General features: G+C 36.5%; 1 protein-coding gene across 1 annotated transcript in view; it reads right to left on the minus strand.

Moving 5' to 3' along the window:
* The window catches only part of EYS (eyes shut homolog), a 704,733-nt gene that overhangs the window by 88,961 nt on the left and 591,176 nt on the right, over window positions 1-24,596 (minus strand). Inside the window, exons 39-40 of the mRNA XM_064707313.1 lie at window positions 16,015-16,123; window positions 12,942-13,162 (exon numbers count right to left, since the gene is read on the minus strand). Of these exons, the coding sequence (XP_064563383.1) occupies window positions 12,942-13,162; window positions 16,015-16,123 (330 nt within the window). The remainder of the gene's footprint in view (window positions 1-12,941; window positions 13,163-16,014; window positions 16,124-24,596) is intronic.

Genomic DNA, 24,596 nt, shown 5'->3' on the forward strand with positions numbered 1-24,596 from the left:
TGCCATCTTGTTCATATTAAATCACAGCATTTTACTATCAAAGTACAAAACAAACATCCTCTCATTTTAAAACTGAGTGTTATAACTCTACATCTGCTCTTAAATCATTGCCCTAGCTTTAAAAACCTGATTGAACACAAACAAGCAACTGTCCATAAATAAAGTGTCCAGATATTGAATCCTGCTCCATCTCAGTATTGACTCTTGCCTTGCAGTAGCTTCTATGTAAAACATGCTCTCCTACAGATGGAATTCTCTCGTCCTTGCTATTAAGTGAAACACAGCAGGACCCAGAGAGCATTTGCTGAAGCTGAAAACCAATGTTAGAATTCAGCCTTGAATTTTGAGCTGGCATAACTACCACCTAATAAATCTGGATGCTGAGTTTCAACACTTGTAAAGCTAACAAAATATGCTCCTGATTGCTTTGTCTTTTTATTGCAGTTTAAGCATACATGCTAAAGTAACATTTCAATGTTAAAAATGTTTGTCCACGCCAAGAATTTTAATGCCTAACAATTAAATAGATATCTGTGAAACAGTTTGTCTACCTCATTGTTCTTTAAAGCAGGGAAATAATAATGATACTCAAAGACTGCAGCAGGATTTTAAATATGAGTGGCTACTTTTAACTTACTGCATGCTTATATATTGCATTCTTGCTCTATCATCCCTGAAGCAGTGACAAAGCAACGAGCTGTTTACTGTGTCCTGTGTCCCACTTCAGCTGTGCTTCACGGTTTAAGTGAATCTTAAGTAGGCAAATTTCACCCTGGGGAAGATGAGGGTATAAGAATTGCACTGCCTGAATCAGAAACCTAGAGAAAGCATCAGGAAAAGGAAATGGTTTGGAACTCTTTCTGTGCATTCTCTAAACTAGGGAGTGGGGGCATTTAGACCTTCTGACTAATTTAGAGGCTTGGTATTAATCACCAGGGAGGATTTGTTGTTATTGTTGTTGTTGTTGTTTTTTAATACCATTTTTTGGATAATAGGAGAATACATTTGTATTAGCCATGACCTGAGAGGAAAAAGGAATTCATTAAATTAAGGGCTCTAAATGTATCATAAAATTTGGAGTAAAACCATCTTATGGACTGTGTGCCTGAAGGAGCAGAGTGGGAGATTCCAACCATTTGGCAAATTTTCACTTTAATTTCTCCATGAAATCTACTTGAGAAAAAGGTAAAAAGAGTTTAAAAAAGGTAATCCCCTTTACAATACACAATTTATTTGTTAATGGTTCTTAACTGCAAATGATTTTCAGTTCAATTTACTCTAGGTTTTTCTAAACAGTTTGTTCTCTCCACTACATTAGTATTTTTTTCCAGGTAGTAACTCTAATCTGTGTAACAATATCCTGAATGCTAATGAATGCAAAGAAAAAAAATCTGGCTTGCACAAAATGATAACATGATGAAAATGAGCTTAGTGCGAATTTTGGGATTTAAATCAATCTCTGAATATTTTGGTAAGATATGATGTCCATAATTAATCCCTGAAGGTATCCAGGAAAGTGCTTAAGCCTGGGTTAATGAACTACCATGCTTAGGCTCCAATCTAGACATATTATGCAATATTTCTGAAAATGGTTTACAGAATGGAAAAATTAATGAACTATTGGGCATATCTGACAACTGAAATACAATCATGCTAACATATTATGTTCTACTGCAAAACAGAATAATTAATGCATATTATTCAGGCTACAGATAGTAGTCTTCATGTTTTAAGACTTGAGCTCAAAATGCTAGCCATTTGTAACTCAAATCCCTTTGCTGTGAAGAATTTGTTTAGATTGAAAATCTCTGTTATTGATGATATACCATTCTCTAGCTTATTTCTGTGTATTTTCCTTGATCTTTTCCAGATCCCATGATATGAATAATCCAGAAGAAAAAAAAATTGAATTTAGGCTGTGAATAGGAGCTAGCGGTGTGCCCAGGTGGCCAAAAAGGCCAATGACATCCTGGCCTGTATCAGCAACAGTGTGGCCAGCAGGACCAGGACAATGATTGTCTCCCTGTACTTGGCACAGGTTGGGCTGCACCTTGAGTGTTGTGTTCACTTCTGGGCCCTCCCTCACTACAAGAAGGACATTGAGGTGCTGGAGTGTGTCCAGAGAAGGCCAGCTGAGCTGCTGAAGAATTGGTCTAGAGAGTAAATCATAGGAAGAGCAGCTGTGGTAGCTGGGGTTGCTTATTCTGGAGAAATGGAGTCTCAGGGAGACCTTATTCCTCCCTTCAACTCCCTGAGGAGAGGAGGCTGCAGTCAGGTGGGGGTCAGGCTCATCTCACAGGTAGCAAGTGACAGGACAAGAGGAGATGGCCTTAAGCTATGTCAGGAGAGGTTCAAGTTGGATGTCAGAAAGAATTTCGTCACTGAATAGAAAGGTGGTAAAGCACTGGAATAGGCAGCCTAGGGAAGTGATAGAGTCACCACCCCTATCAGTGCTCAGGAAATAACAGGAGATAGTCCTATGATCTGGTTGGCAAGGTGGAGATTGCTCAAAGGTTGGACTAGATGATTTTGGAGGTCTTTACCAATCTCAATTATTCTATGTTTCTAATTGCTAAGATCATCACTGAGAAATATAGAAAAAAAGTATTTTATTTACAGGACAGCACTCACGCATCTTGAACAAATGCTGTTCATTTATAGTTAATTGATAGAATTAATTCCTAATGTACTACATTTCATGTGTCTTTTTGGGATTTTACCTATTTTCTCATGTCCTTGTCTTTGCATTTGGGGTGAGATACAAAATTTTAAAATTTTAAAAATTTTAATTAAAAATTACCCTTAGCATCCTACCCAAAAATATACTGTAAATCCCAAAAGTATAATGAGGACAGGATGATTTTGGAGAATGGAACAATACATATTGCACAGTTATAGTCAGCATGTAATTTGTTTGAGTGTATACATATCCACACGTGTTTCTATCTGCGTTTTCACACAGATATTTATTACACACTTCACAAATTCCTCATGATTACAGAAAAGCTCAGGACATGGTGACTCAATAATGAAACTTCTATTAGTAGCTTCAAAGGCTGTTTGGAAACAGAAAAGTGATGTCATGACCAGAGCTTCTGAAACTGAAGGCATACACATCCCTCTGCAATCCTGAGAAAATTTGCTGGGGAATGTAAAAGAGAACTCCAATGTAAATAACAGTCATTGAAGTGATCACTGATAATCATGGTCTGAGTTGATGACGAGTGCTGAACCAGAACAGAGGTGACTCATCCACACTTAGCGCACATGAGGGCTCCTGAATGTTCCTGCCAGCAAAGCGAGCCTTGCTGCCGAGCTCCTCCTCAATTCCCAGCAGCTGGTTGAACTTGGCCAGACACTCAGAATGTCACAGGGCACCAGTTTTGATCTGATCAGTGCAGACACCCACTACCAGGCCAGTAAAGAAGGTGTCTGCTGTCTCTCCAGAGCAAAGACTCACCATCACACTCCAGCCATTGGACTGGGCCAGCTTGCCAGCGGAGCCTTTATGACTGGCAGCTTCAATAACTATTAAAACAAAACCTCTGCCTCTGAGTAACTGGTTTCCATCTGAGATTTTCACCTTGCAGCATTCCTGAGGTGCCCACTCCCAATGGAGTTTTTTAGAACCTGATCTCATTTATTATTACAACCTATTCCTGAATGTGAAAACCTGCTAGCACAAATGTGTTCTTTTAGATACACAGCAAAGTAGAGTATTCATTAAAGTACTCTACATGTAAACATATTTGTGCTTCATGTACAGACATGGGTGGGATGTCTAAAAACTCATATGACTATGACATCATATATATGAAATATATATCCCATATTATCATCATGGCAATGGAATCAGCTTTCAGGGAGCAGTGGTGTAGTGATTTGTATTGTTCCACAACAATGCTAGACATCTCCACTAACTATGGAGGGAACTAATGACCCAGGTCTTGTTCTGGCCTCTTCTACAGTGAAGTAACCTGAGAGAGGTCCTGGTAAAGGACAAAAGGATTTTTGTGGTTCTGGAGTCCTTTTACTATATTTCTATATTTCCTATATTTCCAAAGATACAGATTTCAGAAAACTAGTCTTCAAAAGTGGTTGTTTCATACATATTTTTTATCCAAGACAGTCTTCCCTGAAGAGCGATGTACTAATTTTCTAGCAAGACACCAGGTAATTCTTAAGTCTCTAGATGTTTTGAGAATAAAATAACATATTGATCTTCTATGTTCCCCTTCACTTCAGAGTAATACATAACTTCTATAAGTTTTCCCTAGTAAAAAAAAAAAATAAAATAAAAGGTCCCTTTTTCACAACATGCAAGACCTGATATAACTGCAGCCAGTTGTGAGGAAAACAGAATAAGCACCTCAGGTGTTGGCCCATTCCAATGAACTCTGAGAAAAAACTGAAGTACTAGTTACCCTTGCCTTTGAATAGTCAGCTGGATACTTATGGATCTTTGGCAGAATGTCTCCTCTATTTCTGTCTTTCTGCTTCCTAAAAGCTGTCTTTTAGCTAGGTTTGGCTACTTAAAAGACACCTAATCTAAATTCATTATATGCATACACATGGAGCATGAGATTCTCGTGACTATCATGGCACCGCTATGTATATTTATCTTTTCAGATGATCACAAAGTTGGCTAGTTTTATTAAATCCAAAAACCATGGTTCCCCATTAAAAAACCAAAACAAAATAAAACATTTTTTATATTTCTAAAAGGCAAACTTAAATAAGTGCTTTCTGAGAAAGAAATAAAGTACAAAACCAAATCTGGTGTCATGATAACCTTCTATATCAAGATGATACTTCATATCCAGACTTCTCAAATTCTATTTGAATACTAAGCATGTTCCTAGAAGCTAAAAAGATACCAAAGGCAAAGAAAGCATAATCAAAACCTATTCTGTGACCTCTGATAAGCCTCATTGTTTTCCTTCAATTATAACCTCCCAAGCAAGGTTTCAGAACAATGAAATTCTAACCCGTTCAACCTCCATTAACTATACTAGTGGTTCTCTGTAATTTTCAGTGTTTGAAGTGTAGAAATCTATAACTAGTAAGTAGGTGTGCATGTTAGGTCAGCAGCAAAGGAAGAAATGTTCTGACAAGTATTACAGACACTGCAGATTATCTGGTGGTTTGACCACTTTCCTGGGCAGTGTGTTCCAATATATACACTTTTTGATTAATTTTTTCCCCTTAATACCTAACCTAAATCTCCCCTGCTGCAACCTGAGGCCATTTCCTCTAGTTCTGTCACTTATTAATTGAGAGAAGAGGAAAACACTCACCTTGTTACAACCTACTTTCATGTTGTTGTACAGAGCAATAACGTCCCCACTGAGACTAATTTTCCCCAGGCTGGAACTCCACTCACACTGCCCTTCTCTGGACACACTCCAGCACCTCAGAGTGTCTTTCTTATGAGGAGGGCTCAAAACTGCATACAGGATTTGAGGTGTGGCCTCACCAGTGCTGAGTACAGGGGGACAATCACTGCCCTGGGCCTGCTGGCCAAACTATTGCTGGTGCAGGCCAGGATGCCATTGGCCCTCTGGGCCACCTGGGCCCACTCTGGCTCATGTTCAGCTGCTGTCAACCAGCATGCACAGGGCATTCCTTCCAAGCAGTTTTCCAGCCATTCTGTTTCAAGCCTGGAGCTCTGCAAGGGGTTGTTGTGACCCAAGTGTTGGACCTGACTCTTGGTGTTATTGAACCTCACAAAATTGGCCTTGGCCCATGGATCCAGCCTGTCCAGGTGCTTCTGCACAGCCTTCCTGACCTCAGTTTGTCAACTCTCCCACCCAGCTTGAAGCTGTCTGTGAATTTACTGAAGGGTGCACACCATCCCCTCATCCAGATCATCAATACAGATTAAAAAGGCCTGGGCCCAACACAGAGTTGGGAAACCTCACTAGTGACAGGCTGACACATGGGTGTAACTGTTCACCACCACTCTCTGAGCTTGGGTCCTCAGAAAAACCTTTGATGAAAGGATTATCTATCTGGAATTTTGGAAAAGCATTAGTTGAATGAATATGACACACTAGTCAGTTTTCATACATATATTACATGATATACCTTATAGCAAACAGTCTGAGCTCTACTATTTGTCAGTATTAATAGTGAAGTGAAATTCTAGCTAAGATTCTGCACGCTACTTCTCTAATTGGAGAAATTTGCATGAATAGTGTTTTCAGTATTTCTACATATACTTAAACATCTCACTTGCCTTGGAAAAGTATTTCATTAATTTTGCTGCTCTGTTGTATTTTAAAGCTGCAAACTAGATACCCCTTCAGGAATTAAAGCTATCAGAAATGCTGATTTGGTTCTGCTGTAATTCGCAGATATAATGCTACATAGAATTTCTAGGCATTCAGTAGGAACATTCCAAGATGACTGGTATAATAATGGCATTTACTGGTATTTCAATACCCCCAGTAAAATTTCAGCAATGGCAGCCTCTCTGATTTAAGTAAAATTCAATAGAGATGATATATAACATGATATATAAAAAATTTTGTGCACAGCCTGCACATTATCTAAAGAGTCAGGAATTTGAAGCCCTATATATTTTTGATCCTTGATTTTCTTACATGCACTGTTTTCAGTGTGCCACTTTTCACACTAATCAGATACTAAATCTGTGGATCTAAGAACATAAAAAATTGATTTTCCCACAAACATTTTTAACAGAATCCTCTAAATTAGAAGCAGAATGCTTTATGGTTTGAATATCACTTTTTCTAACTTGCTTGTTTCGATTATTTTTCAATTGCCAGAATTTGTTATTACAACAATATTTCTAAGATAAAATTATGTTCTGAAGCAAACAAATTCTGAAGAGAGTACCTCATTATAATCACTAGTAAAGAAGTTCCATATTTTAAAAATGCTTATTTGAAAAGAATAACAGCTCAATACTAGTATATCCAACAAATTTATGATTTTATATTTTGCTGTGTTCTCATACGTTATCATCATAAACTTTCCTGAAGTCTTACAGATGTTGTGTTTAAAATCTGAAACATCATCACTTCATGCTGTCATCTTAATGGAATATGGCTTTGATTTCTTTGTCAAATCTTTCCTCCATGCTACTATAATCTAAGGAATACAATGCCCAAGAAATTAAATACGATAAAATGGGAATCTATTTCTGATGCAAAGACTGAGACACACCTGGTTCAATTAACTAAGTCTTGAAACAGATATCCTAACAAAATTGTAGATTAGAACAATTTACTGTCTAATCTTCAAGGGCTAGAAGGCATTAAATTTTAGTATTCCGTTCTTATTTAAGGAAAACTAACGTAGGAGAAATGAAGATTTTTTCCAGAAAATCAATGTGCAGGGTTTTTACATGGGACTTAAGCCAAATTAATTCCTTCAACCAGAAAGATCAGCCTAGGTAAATGAATTCTCTACCTCTTAATACTTAGTGATAGGAAAACTAGAAATGAGATTTTTTTCTTTTGCTTATTTGATTTTCTTGTGAGAATATGATGCAACAAACACACATCCAACAGGAATTTTGGTCATTATGGAATTACCTTTCAGCCTCCTCAAAACTATTTTTTTTTGTGATAAGAATGGCATTAATTTTCCCAAAGATCATGAGAAACCAAAAAGGATGAACAATCTCTCTTCCAGGAAAAGAAAACAGCTTGGATATAAATTTAAATTATTTATTTTGTCTCCAAAATAAAATTTTAAATGAGTAATAGAAAAAAGTAATAGATTTCCAAATGTGAATCTCTTAAGTACCAAACTCCCACTATAATATCTAATCTCATAAAAAGAGCAGGACCCCAAAAAATCAAGTCTCCCAACTAGTCTTCCTAAATAATGGTATGTGTAAGCATGAATCGTCATCATCATTGCCATCATTTTCATCATCCCAACATCCCTTTCTGGAGTTGCAGAATGTAAGCATCTTTGGTATTGAGAGATCTGCCTAAAAATCATCCCTTTAAAAGCTAGTAGTTTATCTTCCTACAGATCAGCATGCATAACTGCATTTGTTGTAATTTCTGAAAAGTTGTGAGGGTAAACAACTCCCATCTGGAATTTTTCTTCATTTGAAGATCAGCTAAGAAAAATTTTAATCCCTTTGGTTTATCTTTTTGCAAAACTTGAGTATGATGGAACTTAAAGTATGAATTCTGAACTTAATATGGATGTTAACTAGGATTTAGATTGGTAAAAACCCCAAAAAACTGATATTCTAGCTAATATGTTGACCTGAGTCTCTTAGTCTACAAAACACATCTATAAAAAGCTTATTGATATATGATAAATTCCATTGTTTATGACTAGCTGGTACCTTTCTTACCCAAAAACACCTACAACTAAAGCAATGAGAGAAAATCCGTGAGCAATTCTAAAGATTTGACTGGCCATACTCTTGCTAGTTTTGGAGAAATGCTTCAGTGGTCCTTAGCTTGAAGGAATCTGCGTATTCTAGGGTAACAATTCTATCTTTAGGTTAAAAAACACACAAATCAGATTTTTCAAGCTGGAAGCAGACTGCAGCTCTGTGCTAAAAATATGAGAAAATAATTAACAAAGGCATACAAGCCTATCTTTGGATTAATATTTTCAGGTGAATCCTACCATAACACACAGTTTTGTATGGGCATAAGCAAGCACAAATGCATTTTTGGCACATGGCTGGAAAAGGATCACCAGGACTAGCCTTTGAAATTAAAAAGGAGATGTAAAAAAGTTTGCAAAGAACATTTTAGTGTCTCCAAGGTCTACAGTTTAAGGTCTTTCCTTTTTCTCCTAAAAATTCACATTCATAATTACCCTTTCTACTGTTTAATTAATATTCAGGATATATACTAGAAGGACACCACAAAATTTGTTAAATCCCTTCATCTGGTCTCCTCAGCATCTACATCATAAGAGCTTAACCAAGCTCAACCATAAAATTATATTGTTCTTACAAGCTAACCTAACTCTGAACTCATTCTCCTTTTTTCTTTTTCTAAAAGACATTAAAAATGTTATCAGATGAACTTTAGAGAAGAGTTTGTAAGGAAATTTTTATTTAGTGATCTGTTCTTAAAGGCTAAAGAGGAATTGCATGATTTCCCAGAACTGCAGAAAACAGACAGTATCTGAGGTATGCTTTAAAATATGTGTTTCTGTATTTATAGATAAAAAGGTACTATTCAAATGAGACCTACATATCTAGGAAGGTCCTCTTATATTATCAGGAGATGAAAATTGAAAATTTAAATTCCTCATATATTTTTATTGATTACAGCATACATGGCAGTCGAAATCTGAAGATAAGTGTTTCTCTATTGAAATTTATTGCTAATTGAGTTTGATTTTTCAGTCTTGGTTAATTGATTAACATTAATGGACCCATCTGCTGCATCAATACATGGGGAATAACAACAGTAGGAATAATCACTGTGAGAATAGTTTGAGACACTGCAAACATGATTGTTTGCGGGAGCAATTAACTTTGAGATTGTATTCTACACTATAAAAGCTAAGCTTGTGCATGTTTACATTTTTTGAGTCTTTATAAAATTTAAAACAAATGCATTAATCAACTGCTACTAGTGTAGTGGCTGACATAATTGTCAAATCATTGATGAGGTAATTTTGTGAGTTTATTTCCCACACACAGATGTGTCTTCTTAATTAACACCAAGCTTGGTTTGCAACATCTGGCTCATATGATCAGGGGGCCACACAGAATATTAAGAGCTTCCTAGGTTAATCTCTCCATGTCCATTTCAAACACATTCAAATCCAATGAGCTTTGAATTCCATAGAACTATGTGGCATCAAAACCTTAAATTTACGGAATAGTTGCTATTTTCCCCCCTCTGAAATTAATCTTGAATTCTACCTTAGCATAAAGTGCTGTAAAAGAGATAGGCAACTTGGAAAAGTGTTTTTTAAAGGAGTAGAGCACTTAAATAGTTAGACTGTTTTGGTTTTAAATCTAATACATAATGACTATGTAAAGAATTAAAAACTTAGATTTCCATTGAAACATTCATCTGATGAAACATATGTTAAAGCACTTTTGAAACCAATGGTTTTTGGTCTATTATGCAGGCTTTGGCTGGGATAGAGTTAATATTGTACTGGTGGGGAGCTGTATTTTACATTTGGGCCGAACATTGGGTTGATAACACAATCAAGGCCTTTCTGCTGCTCACCCCACGACACCAGTGCAGAGGCTGGGGCAGCACAGGAGTTGGAAGGAGACACAGTTTACCCCAGCTGATCCAGGTGATATCCCAGACCATATGGCATCATGCTCAGGGTATCAAACAGCGGGTAAGAAAGAGGAAATGAGGCACATTTGGAGTTACATTGTCTGCCTTCCCAAGTCACTATTACACATGCTGAAGCTCTGTTTTCCTGTCACCATTGCCCCGCCTAGACAATTTAGGGCTCTGTCTGGCCCTTGTTCCCCTTTCTGAGCTTGATCCTGATCCCCTACCAGCAGACTGATGTCCCAGTCCTGCCTCAGCATTTCACTATACCCAGAGATATCCCCAAAGCCCAAGGGCTGGGTCTGTCCTGATGCCCTGCCTGGTGCAAAGTCTTGCCCTTACAAATGCCAGGGAAACACCTGATACAACCAATGACCAGAATGAGGGGTCAGCTGCACCCTGAAGTTCTGCATCTGAACACTAGGTCCATTCTAATCCCCGTCTTCTTTTACTAAAATGACAAAGAATATTTTTTTCCCTTTCAAATAAATTTCTTATGCATAATCATTGTAATTAATGGGTTGAACACTACAGTAGTATTTTTTCCTCTAATGATGAGAAAAGGCAAGTAAATATCTTTTCAGAACAACTGTAAAAAATGTTTCTTAGAAACACACCTGTCTATACTCAGCAATATGAGTTGACAAACTCCAGTCTTCCTTAAAAAAACATGACAGAGATATTTGCTATGTAATACTTCGTGGTCTTTTAGAAGCAAACCCACTAACTAGTTGCCAAGCACCTGAAGAATTAAATGCAATGAAAAATATACTTTTTTTTTTTTTTTTTTTTTGCCATTAAGCAGTGTAATTGAAACACCTGGCAAAAATCTTGCTATGACACCGGATAGTTCCCTCATCACTCTCATGTGTGAATCCCATCAGGTGCCACAGGTATATGTCCAGTTGATTTAAAAACTCTCTAAAGTGATTATCATCCACCAAGTGTAAATCTTTCTTTCTTCAGACTTTCTCCTACAGGAGAGGAATAGGATTCCTGGAGCCCAATTATCCATAAAGACTAAGGCAAAGAAGGCACTTCAGTCTTTCCTGAATCCTTTGTCACCAGGATTTTTCCCCATTCAGCAGCAAGCCTACATTTTCCTAGGTCCTTTTGCTGCTGACATCCTTGTAGAAGCTTTTGGTTTTGCCCTGCCCGTCCCTGCCAGATTAATCTCCAGAAGGGCTTTGGCTTTCCAGCTCCATATCTGTGGAGCTGGATTTTTTCTCTGTATTCTGTCCAGATCACCTGGACATGTTTCTATCTCTTGTATACTTCTTTTTAATGTTTGAGTTTTGTCGGAAGCATCTAATTAATCTGTTCAGGCTTGCTGACAGTTCATTTCCTGCTTATAAGATTGAATAATTCTTGGGTTTGGAGAAGGTGATCCCTGAAAATCAGTTGGCTGTTGTAGAAAATCATGAAAACTGTGCTACTGAACAGCCACTTATCCCTGGTTTGCACATGCCCAGTCTTCCATGAAGCCTCTGGGCAGAGGAGAAGTGGCCTAATTCAAAACAAAAACATTTCTGAAAAGGGCCCAGGCCAGCAGCTGGAAAGCAGAAAGGCAGGAAATAAATCCAATCCTCATGAATTATTCAGGACACAAATTCAAATGAAACAGTATTCCATAATGGCAGATGACAGGCCAAGCAGTAGAATGGCAGAGATACAGTAAAAACCAACAGAGAAAAAACAGATTCATTACTCCAAAGTACACACTCAGTTTCATCAGACTGGTAGGCAAATTGTGTGTTCTCATAAAACTGCCTTGCTTTCATATGTGCTCTAGTCAAACAAGACTTAGAGATCAAAGACCTGTTTCGTATTTTTTGTGTGTTCATATCAATCAAGAGGCAGAGAAGTCCCTCAAAAATTTGTTCAAGATCTCCTCAATCTAAGAACACACAGTGGCCTAGAACATCAAAAGAACTTTAAACTGTTCTGTTCAGCATTTGCCTTGAAGTGAAGTACAATTTTTTAATAATTTGGCAGCTACTTCATAAATTCTATAATTTCTAAACAGAAATGTGTTTCTAAATGCTGAGTTCCTTAGATAATGATCAAATTGCTATGGCTTAAAAAGTTACTATGCTCCTACTGAACCATCATTCAACTGAACCATCATCCTCTGTTCTTTTAACTCATGTCTCTCTCAGACTCCATTTCCTCTTTCAGCATGATACACCTTAGCTTTCACAGGTTCTTTGGCAATATCTTTTCCCATATGCTGAAGGTGAAGAAGAAAGTCCCTTGTTAGCATTTCCACAGCATGATGATGAACATTTGCACTCAAGAACGCACCATGAAGATGTGTGAGGGTACACAACTGAGTGTACCTGATATAGAGTTGTTAGGAAAAAGAATGACTCTTATGTGCCTTCTGTCCAAACTGTCTATAGAAAAGTTCAGATTTAGTCTTGTAGCAGTACTGATCTGGTTGGTTGCAAAGGAATTCTGACTTTAATAAAATATATATCCATGTGGACAATGTCATTATATTTTATATCACTTTTTATGCAAGCAAATAAAGTGTAACATCTCTCTGGCTGGCATGAAGATGCCACATTTTCTATTTGAAATTATCAGGACAAAAGATTGGTGATTATTTCATTACAGAGAAAATTATAGTAATTTTTCATCAAGAATGAATGATAAAATGGGTAAATAAATGCCTCTTACCTAGTGCAGGTCCCCCCATTGTGACATGGATGATAATCACATATTGGAACATTGCAGTTCTCAACATTCCTTCCTTCAAGAGCCTCATCTATGATGAACAACTCTTTGTGGTTGACTTGAAAATCCCTAATGCATCCTTTAAAGCCATATATCTGCCCAGCACATCGATGAACCTCCTCATGAACAGGAACCTTTCCAAGGAAGATTGATCCAAAGTTGATCTGCAGAAACAAAAAGAGACTTGTCAGAAAAAATGTGATTTGTGATGTTATTGTAAACAATGAAAGAACAATAGATCCTGATAAAGGAAATAATCATTACTTGAAGATGGGAAAAACTCTGATGCTTTCTGAAGTGATTATTTTAAAAAATGTTCGATTTTTTAGAAAATAATCCTTACAAAGAGGGTTGTTTAATTTGTTTTCATATTTTCAAATATATAAGACAACATACATTCCACAAAACACAAATTGGAATTCTCAGCCGTAATGACAGTGAATATGGTAAGTTTTTTACATAGATACCCTCATCCTATATGATGAGTTGAAGATTCATGGCTGAAGTTTGGTGCAGGAACACAGGAGAAGCAGTAGACTTGAAGACATTTCCTTTAGGACCTGGGACCTATGGGATCTCAAGATAAGGGGAATACAGAAAAAATATTTTAGTTTTTTTAATGAGTGACAGAAAACAGACTACTATACTGAAGCCCAAGGGGGAATAAAAGGAAATTTTCAAATTTCCAAAAGCCTAGAACATCCTTATAAAGGTGCAAAGAAACAATCACAACTTTTTCACACAGGGTCTGACCAAATCATATTAATGCTCACTAAGGTAATTCCTCTGTTGCCTGACCTAGGATTCAAGCCCTTAATCATCACATATAAATGATCTGTGGCTCATTTAACACTCTGAATTCCACTCCTCAAGCTAATTCCAGACTTTCTGGAATTCTGACATGACACTAGATCATTCTTGAGTTCATTTGCTAAGTTCCTGTCAATTCTTAGGAATTGAAAAAAAACTATACTTGCATCACACAATGATGCATTTATTTGTACAATACCATTAGTCCAGAAAGAGGGTGACACCTAGCCCCCTCAAGTCAAGAAATGGAACCAGAAATTATCACAGCATATGTAAAACAATGGAATCAGAAATTATCACAGCATATGTAAAACATGTGAGGGGGTTACTTATAGTGAAGAGGCCATTCACTATCATATTCAGACACCTGTAAAGAAATAGAAACAGGAGGAAAACATCCCATTGATTTATCTGGAATTCACACATCCATATGATTTTTGCTTTGTTGGTTTTGGTATTACTTTTATCAGTCCTGGAGCTATGTTGCTGACAATTTCAAGTGAAATTTTGTGATAGAATGAATGTGAATACTGCCAGATATTCTTCTACTCAGCATCTTTCATTCTCAAGTGAAAAAGAAAAACACCTACTTCCTTTAGAGCATGGATAAAATTAAATCAGATTTTTCATACCAAAGGAATTCAAAGACATTGGCTCTGTACTTGTTGAATTAGTTTCAGATCACTTGACTTTATCCCCTTTCAAACAAAGCTATGAAACACCGCAGTGATAGACAAGATTTGTAAGTAGTGTTTGCAAACATTTTCTCTCTGCTTGTGAATCTCTTTCAAGAATTAAGCAAAGCATTGGACTGCATGACAAAATGCCTCTGATTAGGAGCAGTGTTTTTAACACTCCTCTGGCAAAGCAATCTCCTTTATTATTTGGCTTATTTTACAAAAGCACTAACCTTGGGAACAGATCCAGTGTATCACAGAGCAGCTTCAGTAGGCTTTGCTCAGTTTCTAGCATCACTGGATTTTATCAAAATGTATTTGATGTTCAAGCTCATGTTAGTACACCATAATACACATTCTTTCTATAAAGGTCCTGCTCGGAATTTAACTGACTGAACCAGAATATATTTTAAGGGGGCACAAAGAAAGAATTCCTGAAAGTCTTATTAATAACATAAAAGGTCTAATACAGCATTATGTCAATAAATTATGTAATACTTATGTTTAACTTTTCAAATACTAATTTGAAAATATCCTTCTTCACTTTTAGCCTGAGTAGTGAAAAGGATTATCTTGGGCAATAATGGGAAGATATTCATTAGACCTCTTACAGATAAGAAATGTCTTTTATTCTTTCTTTGATTGAGTACTTTGTAAATAGAGGTTCTGGGAGATTAGGAGCAGATCTGTAAAGTGTAACAGTTAGTCATGAGGATTTGACATTCATACTTCATATCATGCAAGGGAAAAAATTCTGTTACAAACCAGCAGTGCGTACTGTGAGATGCACATCAAGATTAGCATCTCTGCAGATAACTGACCTGTCTTCTAGTGAACAAACTTATAAAGCAAGCTGTCAATCACAGCTCAAATTCTTGTCTAAAAATGTTTAAAAATGTTTCATGCAGAAATAATCCTGTGACGAGAGAATGCATAAAAAAGGCAATAAAATGAAGACAAAGAATAACTGAAAAATTCAAGATTTGGGAAAGCTGGCCTCTTGTCCATTCAGAACGAGTATTCTGATACCAGTTTCAAAATGGAGACAGATATTTTCACAATATTATTCAGAAGCCATGTCCTAGCAAAAATACTGAAACCAAATTAAATCACTGATGATTCATAACTGTCCTCCACTAGACAGTGTAGCTTGCAGCTAGAAAGTAACTAGAATTACTGCTTAATAATATCTGAATTGTTTCCAATAACCCCTTGGCCTTAGGTAAATAACACTGCTAATACACTTTTTTAAACTCTCATAGCATCCATGTCCTTTTTATGGACTTTGTGCAGCAGGAATAGAGGCTTTAGAGTCAAATAAAAGAAGAAATTAATGGATATGTTGTGGTTGCCGGATGCGAAAACACCTATTAGAAAGAAAGTTCATATAATGATATCTGAAGAAGAATTATATTTCCTCCTTTAGAAGAAGTTAGAATATACCCATTCTCCTTTGAAAATAACTGTAGTGCATATGCTGAAGAAATGTTCAAAGCAATTAGCTATTTTTTGATGTTTTGCAAACTCACCTGAGATGCTCGATGTGAGAAGGAAAGTCTATGCTGTACAGGGGGGTTTCCATCTGCAGCCACTTCAATCATGCAGTAACCTTCAGGACTGCCCACAGGCAACATGTAGCTGTAAGGAAACAAGATCCCATTGCTGCTTATACTGTTGGTCACGGAGTATTCAAACCTCACACGGCAAAGGAAAGGTGAAAGAGATGTTCATACTTCCATAAAGTATGAAAATCTTTGGACACTACTAATTTCAGTTTCATGGCTATTGAATTACCCAGGAGACAAAAGATGCAAGTTTCATCAACTAACATCCCTCTTCTGTTTCCTTTCTTGCTATTCTTGACTAGTGTTTGAAATATATACAGAGAAAAGAAGAAAAAATCTTTAAATATTTAAGTGAGTATTGATAAATTTTAAGTGCTAACTGTGGTTGACATACAATCTCCCTAGTACAGAGGATTGTTGGACAAGTGACATCAACGTTGAATGATGCTGAACAGCCTGGGTTGAAATTTCTTTTTCCTGACCTACAGAGGGAACATAAATGGAATAAGAAATGAAAGGCTGCATACCTCTGAGCAGAAAAATTATACTGCAAGGCAGTTATCACTTCTTGGAAACTGTGTTAGTGCAAACTCTGGTACTGAGCCTCAGAGATAAAGAAGAATGTAAGGTTAAGGGAATTTTTGTAGTAAATACTACTGAAAATTCAATAAAACACGGATAATTTCAGCCAAATCACCATAATTAGGTTTCTGGGGTATGGTTTCTACCAACAATGTTACATTTTTGTGTAATATTTCACAAATGCTACACAATGAACTTTAAAAAAATTTCTGAAAAAAAAGTTAACATATTTATATGGGCTAGCAAATTTTCCATTTCTTTTAGCTGAATAAATGGTAAAGGACAATAATAGGAATCTCAGAAATTGTTTTTTGTTGGGAGAGATGAATTTTTATGTTATGCAATACACATACGAAAGAGTTAAAAAATTTTAAAGCCCATTATGATCTGTACATTAGAAGCATTACTAATCACAGAAATTACTTCAGCATTGATAAGGAAAAATTTACTCCTGGAGAAAACACATCAAGATGTACCACAGTCTCAAATGGTACCTTTTTATATATCACTACCTGGTGATTTATTCCAGGTTATGCCTTGAGTTTTGTGCCTCTGCTTCTGTTTCTAAAGTTTTACTATTTCATCCTTCTCTCTGTAGATTCATTATGAAATCTCAGTTTTCACCTCTGAAGTTGCTGAGAGCATTGTATTGACATAAATGGATATAGTGTTGTATAGTATAGGCCACAACGAATATTTAGAAATTCACTGCAGTGATTTCTGAGTGAGTAGCACAAAACTAGTGCATTTACTCACCTTATAGCCAGAACATCCACATCAGCAGCTGATGCTTACATATTAAAAAATCCCACCTTTCCAATGGTTATATCACTGCTGGTTCACAGCTAAATCAGTCAATACTAATTCATTGACTTTTCACTGTACTCCAATGCATGGGGTTGAAATGTGCTAAATTATTTCTACCTTGTAAGTATGCAACACATTTCTTATTTTTGAATCTTTCTTTAAAACTCTGAGATATTTGAATGGCATTTTCCATTATCACCCTCTGAAATGTGATCTAGACACCTAGACTATTTAAATGAGTTTGAAAATACTAATTTTTATTTATAATTTTAGGCTAAAAAGAGTCCCGTTGTTAAGGTATTTTTCAATTGCATTCCTTCTTGAAAAGTCTAAAGTTAGCATAATATTTTGATTTTAAATATAGGGAGCTAGAAACAGTGCCTGCTGTTTTGAAGACCATCTTATTTGCACAATTTCATTTTAAATAATGAATTCAGTCAACAGAAGTTTCTCCTTAAGAAACAATGGATATATTGACAGATAGTTGGTGATTTCCTTTTAGGTACTTGAAATAAGGACAATTCTTGAGAAAATGCTCCACTGTTCTGTTTTCCAACCAATTCTTGAAAGATAAAATATTCTTTGAATTTGATTTATTATTCCTACTCATATTTCAGTTGCTGGGAATTGTCTCAGTAAGTCAGAGAGTGTAAAGATAACTTTCTCAGGTAATAGAAAATCAGATCATTTAAGATTCTCTCTTGGGGGAAACAAATTCATAGCCTTTTCTTGATGCTTTCTACTCTGAGTGGATAAGTAGTAGAGACTTAACACACTCGTATCAAAGGCCACCCTCTGTCCCTGCCTTGTCCCTTATTTTCAGAAAGATTTCTGAAGTCTGCATGTTTCTTTTTCTAAATAACCTCTTACATCACATGTTACAATGGTCCAATGCAAAAAGAACAAAGGTTTAAGTGAAGTGGCAAAATTAATTAATAGGAATGCTCATCTAATGAAAAATAAAAGAACATTGAGGTCTGTGTCAGTGTGACCATCTTCAAGCAATTAGCCATCCATTCAGCATAGTAAACTTCCATTGCAAATGCCTGGTACACACATTCTCACTGTTTTCTACACATAATTTATATTGTTTTGGTCCTTTACTGTAGGAAAAAAGTGGAAGATTAAATGTAGGTGCAACTAAAATAAGCCTTAAAGACTGTTTAATACTGACAAGTTCTTTACTTTAGAAATCCTTATTTAGACAAGCCCAAGTATAATAAATTCATTTAGATAATAACACAGATAATAATCATCCCTACTCAGACATACCTGGTAATCCATTCTGTCTTTAAATAAATATATGAGGAAAAAAAAAAAGAAAATCCAAATTAAACCTCTCAGTATCCATAAACAACAGTTTATTACACAGTGATTTTGATCATTAGATCATAAATTCATAAAGGACATAAAGGTGTTTTGCTTTTTTCCTAATATGCAGCAATGAAATCTCAAAGAGCAGAACAGATTTGTTTGATGTCTGCCAACAGATTTGTGACTGAGTTGTGAGAATAAAAGCAGAGGCTACAAGCAGGAACCTACTGCCCTGTATTCTGGAGTGCAGGTTAGGAATGCACTCCATGCATGCTATCACTGTTTTCTTCAGCATTTGCTTCTTTCTCTGTAAAGATTTCCAATGAATTAATACTTGCAATTTTTCTCTGTCTTGTCATAGGAAGGAAAACCTGTCATTTGAAATGTGAACAAAATGGATATTTTTCATGCTTATGTTACCATAGAATTAGGACTGTTTGAATTTCCTAGATTATTTAAATATGCCTAGAACAGCTTTTAGAAAGAGACAGAGCATGGAAAATTACAGTCCACAAGACAGATTTCTTAGAATATTATAAAAATATGAAAAAATGGCAGTTAGACCACAAATGCTGTCTCAGTCTTTATTACAGCATTTAATTCCAGAAAGTGCAGCAACATAGACACATGCAAAATATAATAATATTAGTTTTCTAAAACAATGGTGGAAAAAAGAAGGGACTTGAAATATTCTGTCACAGAAATTACTCGAACTAACATGCCATCAATGTTGCTCTATAACCTGGTTATAGTTTTCTTATAATCTATGTTTAAATCTGTCTTAATCTTGCAATTGAATAAATGCAGTTGTATTATTTCATGCACCTCACAGAAGACTGAAATCCATTAGAAAAGAGAAAATTAAACTGATGAATTACTCCCTTGACATTTTTCTTTATTTTTCTAATTAACCTCATATTATGAGATACTGACCTCACATTAAGAACACCTGAGATGAAAGTGGCTGATCACTGACATCTTTAAATTTTGAAGTATTTTTAGTTCAGTGGTGCTTTTTCACTCGTTTAGATGCTGAAGGCATTTCAGTCCATCTGCCTTGCATCTCAGTGGCATATTCTGGCTGCACTTAAAGCCAGCCTATTTTTCCCTCCAGAGACAGCAACAGGAGAGAATGCAACACAATTCCTATTGCAGTATGATTTTGTCAGGCAGGAGAATTGTGATTCATTCATATCACACTCACAACGATATAAAAAGGATTCACAGGGAAGTAAAGAATTGGGTGTGTGAGAAGTAGTTATAGGAAATGTGTATATGTGGAGGACATATGGGCAAGGTTATGCACAGTAATCTTAACAGGTCTGGAGCCATGTGAAGCCCGGCCTGTTCCTGGAGATGCTAAGATATAGGCCTGATGAATTCAAGTATTTATTTCCACAAATTTGAAATGAGAAGATGTTCAGCCTTCCTATTTGCTCTAGGCCTAGAAAATCATGATTTTTTTCATAATTGCTGTGGATTTTATATAAATTTAAGAACAAGAATCACAAAGGATTAACGCTTTTTTTTTGCAAAAGACTCATGAAACCTCAACAGGTGCACAACAGTGGTTATAGACTGTGTCATTAATAGTTGCATGTTGATTAATTATGTGCATGAACACTGGATTTCCAACAAAGTGCAATGTGTACCTCGCACACTCATGACTCATGGATTACTTTAGGTCTGGAACTGGTAGTCAAATAAATCCTCTTAAGATACCCAAGATTGGGGCACCTCTAAATCTGGTATGATCTTGCTCAAGTAAATGTTTTAGCTTAAATTATCATAGATTTCTCCAGTTGGAAATAAAATCATACTTTTTTCCCTTTTTAGCTAGTCACCAGGTGGCACTAAAGGAGCACAGTAGAAAGCATTAATGCAAAATCCCTACTAATGTCTCTTCTAATAATTGGAAAGACTGACTTAAGCTCTAATTGATAGCATGATTGCTTCAGCTTCCAGTTATATCAAGGGAAACATAGTAAAGCATCTTAAACTGATTACGTATTTGACAATACGGATGAGAATAGGCCCAGAGACTGGAACTTCTGGAAGACTTTTAACTGTTTTTATGCAGTATAACTATGCAATGTAATATGTAAAAATGGTGCATTCATGGTTATGTAAACATACTTAAGAAAGTTTAGTTTATAGCAATTATATTTTCTATATAATGCTGAAGGTGCAGCCATATTTCTAACAGATTAAGGAGAAGTATAGCAAAATTAAAGTGTCATATCAGCAGGTATAAATAACTCCAAGCATTATAAAGAGAACTTTTGTTTTTATCCAAGCTAAGTAATCATGGTAAAACTGTTTCTGAACAAAGACCTCACACTGCTATCAGTGCAGGGTTTCTGGTCTTCTGAAAAATTATTAGAAACTAGCAACATCACTGTCCATTTTATAATGTCACAGTCGGAGGACTACAATTAGAACTACTTGCTATTTTTCTCCCTACAGTCTGAAAAATGCTAGCCCAGCTTAACAGTTCAATACAGGAAAAACATCCCCACAAAAATCCCTTTACTAAAAAAGTATTGATATTAAAGACATAAAATAAAAGGGTCCTGCAAAATGCTGAAAAAGCAGCTTCATTTACACCCTTGATTTACCAGAGCAGTTGTCAAGGGAACAACTAACCAACTGTCAAGTATTACAGGTGATTTTTCAAGAATGGCGATTTTACTTTTGACTGAGCATATTCAATTCACAAGCGTGAAAATATGTACTGTGCCTTGCAGTTTTAATAATCTCTTCATACTTTTCCAAAATTCTTGCACTTACTATCTTTTATCCCCTTAAAAATATATTTCTAAAAAGCCAATTGCTTTAAAAACCATACCTTCACTTCCCAAAAATTAACTTTAGCATACTTCTTCCATGGAAATGCTGTCATGTCTCTTTATCATCTTCTATTTCAATAAGGTCAAATTTTGGTATTTCTTACCAACTTCAATTGCAACCCTCAGAAGTGACAATTATAAAAATGAATGCTGCATTTTATGTCTGGCATTTTATTTGAAATCAATGAAACATATTTCATAACCTCCAGCAATTCAACATCAATTTTCAGGTTTTCTAGTTGCTGCAAAGGGACCAAATAGTAAAAGTGTTCAGAGAAGGAAAGAGAAAAGGAGACCAAGGAGAAGAGTAGATGAAAATAAGGTAGATGGAAAACCCAAATTACTTTGACTCCTGGAGTGTCTTGCAGGAGTCCCTTGATGGCCATTTCTTTAGGAAAAATAAAACAAACCGCACACAAAAAGAGGTGTGTGAACTTTGGGAATACATTAGGGAATTATAAACTCCAGCTGACCCTGAAATTTTTTGAAATTAGCTGCTGCAGCTGTATGTACATAAATCTCTGGGCCCTGATGGGACTCATCCCAGAGCACTGAAAGATATGGCCAGTGTCATCACAGGATCTCTCTTCATTAGTTGTCAATGATCTTGGGAGTCTGGAGAAGCCAGATTGACTGGAAGCTGGCAAATATTGTTCCAGTTTTCAAGTAGGGAAAGGAGGAAGGCCCTGTAAATTACAGGCCTATCAGTCTCACTTCAGTGACTGATAGAATTAGGGAGGAGCTTATTCTGGGAATTATTGTAAAGCATCTAAAAGACAAAACCCTCACTGGCCACAGATAGCATGGACTCATGAGGAAAAAGTTTTGCTTAACCAACTTAATCTCCTTTTAGCACCAGGTCAGCCACCAAGAAAAGAGAGTAGATGTGGTACATTTGGATTATAGCAGAGTTTCCAGTACTATTTCCCAGAGTATCCTTGTGGATAAAATGTACAGAGCACAGAGAAATCCATAACACACTGGCTGAGCAATTGGCTCAGAGAGGTATTAAATGGGTTTGCATCATGCTGGCAGCCAGTTGCCACTGGGCTCCTCAGGGCTCAGTTTTAGGGCCAGTGTTCTTCAACAGTTTTATAAAAGATTTGGACACAGAAATTAAATACACATTAAAGTGAATTTGCTGATTACACGTCAGTACGAGGAGCTGTGGACTCCTTCAGGGGTAGAGAGGCTTTACAGAGAGATTGGGGTAGATCAGAGAGTTGGGCAAGCATCAGCCACATGAAATATAACAAGAGCAAGTGCCAGAGTCTTCACCTGGAATTGTGGTTATGTATACAAACTGTGGGATGAGAGGCTGGAGAACCACTCTGTATGAGAGAAATCTGAGGGTTTGAGTTCATGGCAAGTCAAATATGAGCCACCAGTGTAGTCTGGCAGCCAAAGGGGTGCATTAGGCACTGCATCGTGAGCCAGCTGAGGGAAGTGATTGTCTCACTCTCCAACCTGTAGTGGAGCAGATGCATCTCAAGGACTGCATGCAGTTTTGAGGAGTCTCAGTAATAGAAGGCTGCAAAGTATTGCAGTGCTCAAAGGAGATTGACTGAGATGGTGAAAGGCCTCGATGGCAAGACTTAAAAGGAGTGTCTGAGGTCACTTGGTTGTTCATCTTGGAGAAAAGAAAGCTGAAGAGTGACCTCATTCTCAAGAGAAGCAGTGTAATGGGAGATCCTGCTCTCTCTCTAGTGACCAGCAATAGGACACAAGGAAATGGAATGAGCTGCATCAAGGGAAGTTCAGATAGAACATTATGAAAAATGTTACTTCACTGAGAGGGTGGTCAGTCACTGGAAGAGGGTCGCCAGGAGAGTGGTCATGGCACCAAAGTGTCAGAGTTCAAAGAGCATCTGGATGATGCTCTTAAGTGTGTAGTTTAATTTTAAGTAGTTTTGTAAGGAGCAGGGAGCTGGAAGCAATAATCCTTAGGAGGCCCTTCCAATTTGAGAAAGTCAAATAGTATCTTTTTATCATAGAATCATAGAATCATAGATTGAATTGGGTTGGAAGTGGCCTTACAGATCATCTAAATCCAGTCTCACTGCCACAGCCCTTCCAGTAGATCAGGTTGCTCAAAACCCCATTCAACCTGGCCTTGACCACTTTTTACAGATGGGGCATCCATGAATTGTCTGGGCATCCTCCTCCAGTGCCTCACCACAGACATAGTGAAGAATTTTTACCTTGTATCTAATCTACACCAGCCCTCTTTCAGATTGAAGCCATTTCCCTTTGTTTTGTCACTCACTACGTGTGCTTATAAAAAAGAACCTTTCTTTTTTTGCTATAGGGGTACTGGTAGAATTGAAGAAAATAAGGAAAACAAATACCCTTCACCTTCCCAAATACTACTTACTTTGCACAGAAGATGCAATTTCTTTGCTTAACGTTGGTATACAGTTTTTTTCATACATTATACAGAATCTAAAAGAAACCCCAAACCTAATGTTTTTGTATAAGCATGTTAGGAGCTGAAAATGGTAATACCTACATTAGGTGAAATAGATACTGTTTATGTTACGTTCTACTTAGCTTGGTTTATGCTTCATTTACTCCAGCTCTGCTAGTCCAACAGTCAAGTTTATGATCCTTTAGTAGACTGGCTAATGGGACTCTTTCGAATGCATACATTGCCAAGCATACTACAGGCAGCATACACCCAAGGATCATTTATTTCAATGGAATGCTTTTCTTCAACATATATATTTTATGAATCATGACTTTAAAGATATGTGTTCCCAGAAAGGATCTTTAAAGGAAAGTATAAATTCTGCTTTTAATCATATCTTTGAAATTCCATTGACTTCATGGGGACTTTACTGGTGTAAACACAATACATCACTTTGCTGTGACAGCCAACTGTGACACCTCCATTTCACACATGAAATGGGAATAATATAAAGATACTGGAATAATTAGCGCTAACATTTAGGCAGAGTTTTGAAGTTACAACAAAATTGAACTTTTATTATAATC

Source organism: Zonotrichia leucophrys, chromosome 3 (assembly GCF_028769735.1).
Source record: "Zonotrichia leucophrys gambelii isolate GWCS_2022_RI chromosome 3, RI_Zleu_2.0, whole genome shotgun sequence".
In the NCBI taxonomy this organism is placed as follows: Eukaryota; Metazoa; Chordata; class Aves; order Passeriformes; family Passerellidae; genus Zonotrichia; species Zonotrichia leucophrys.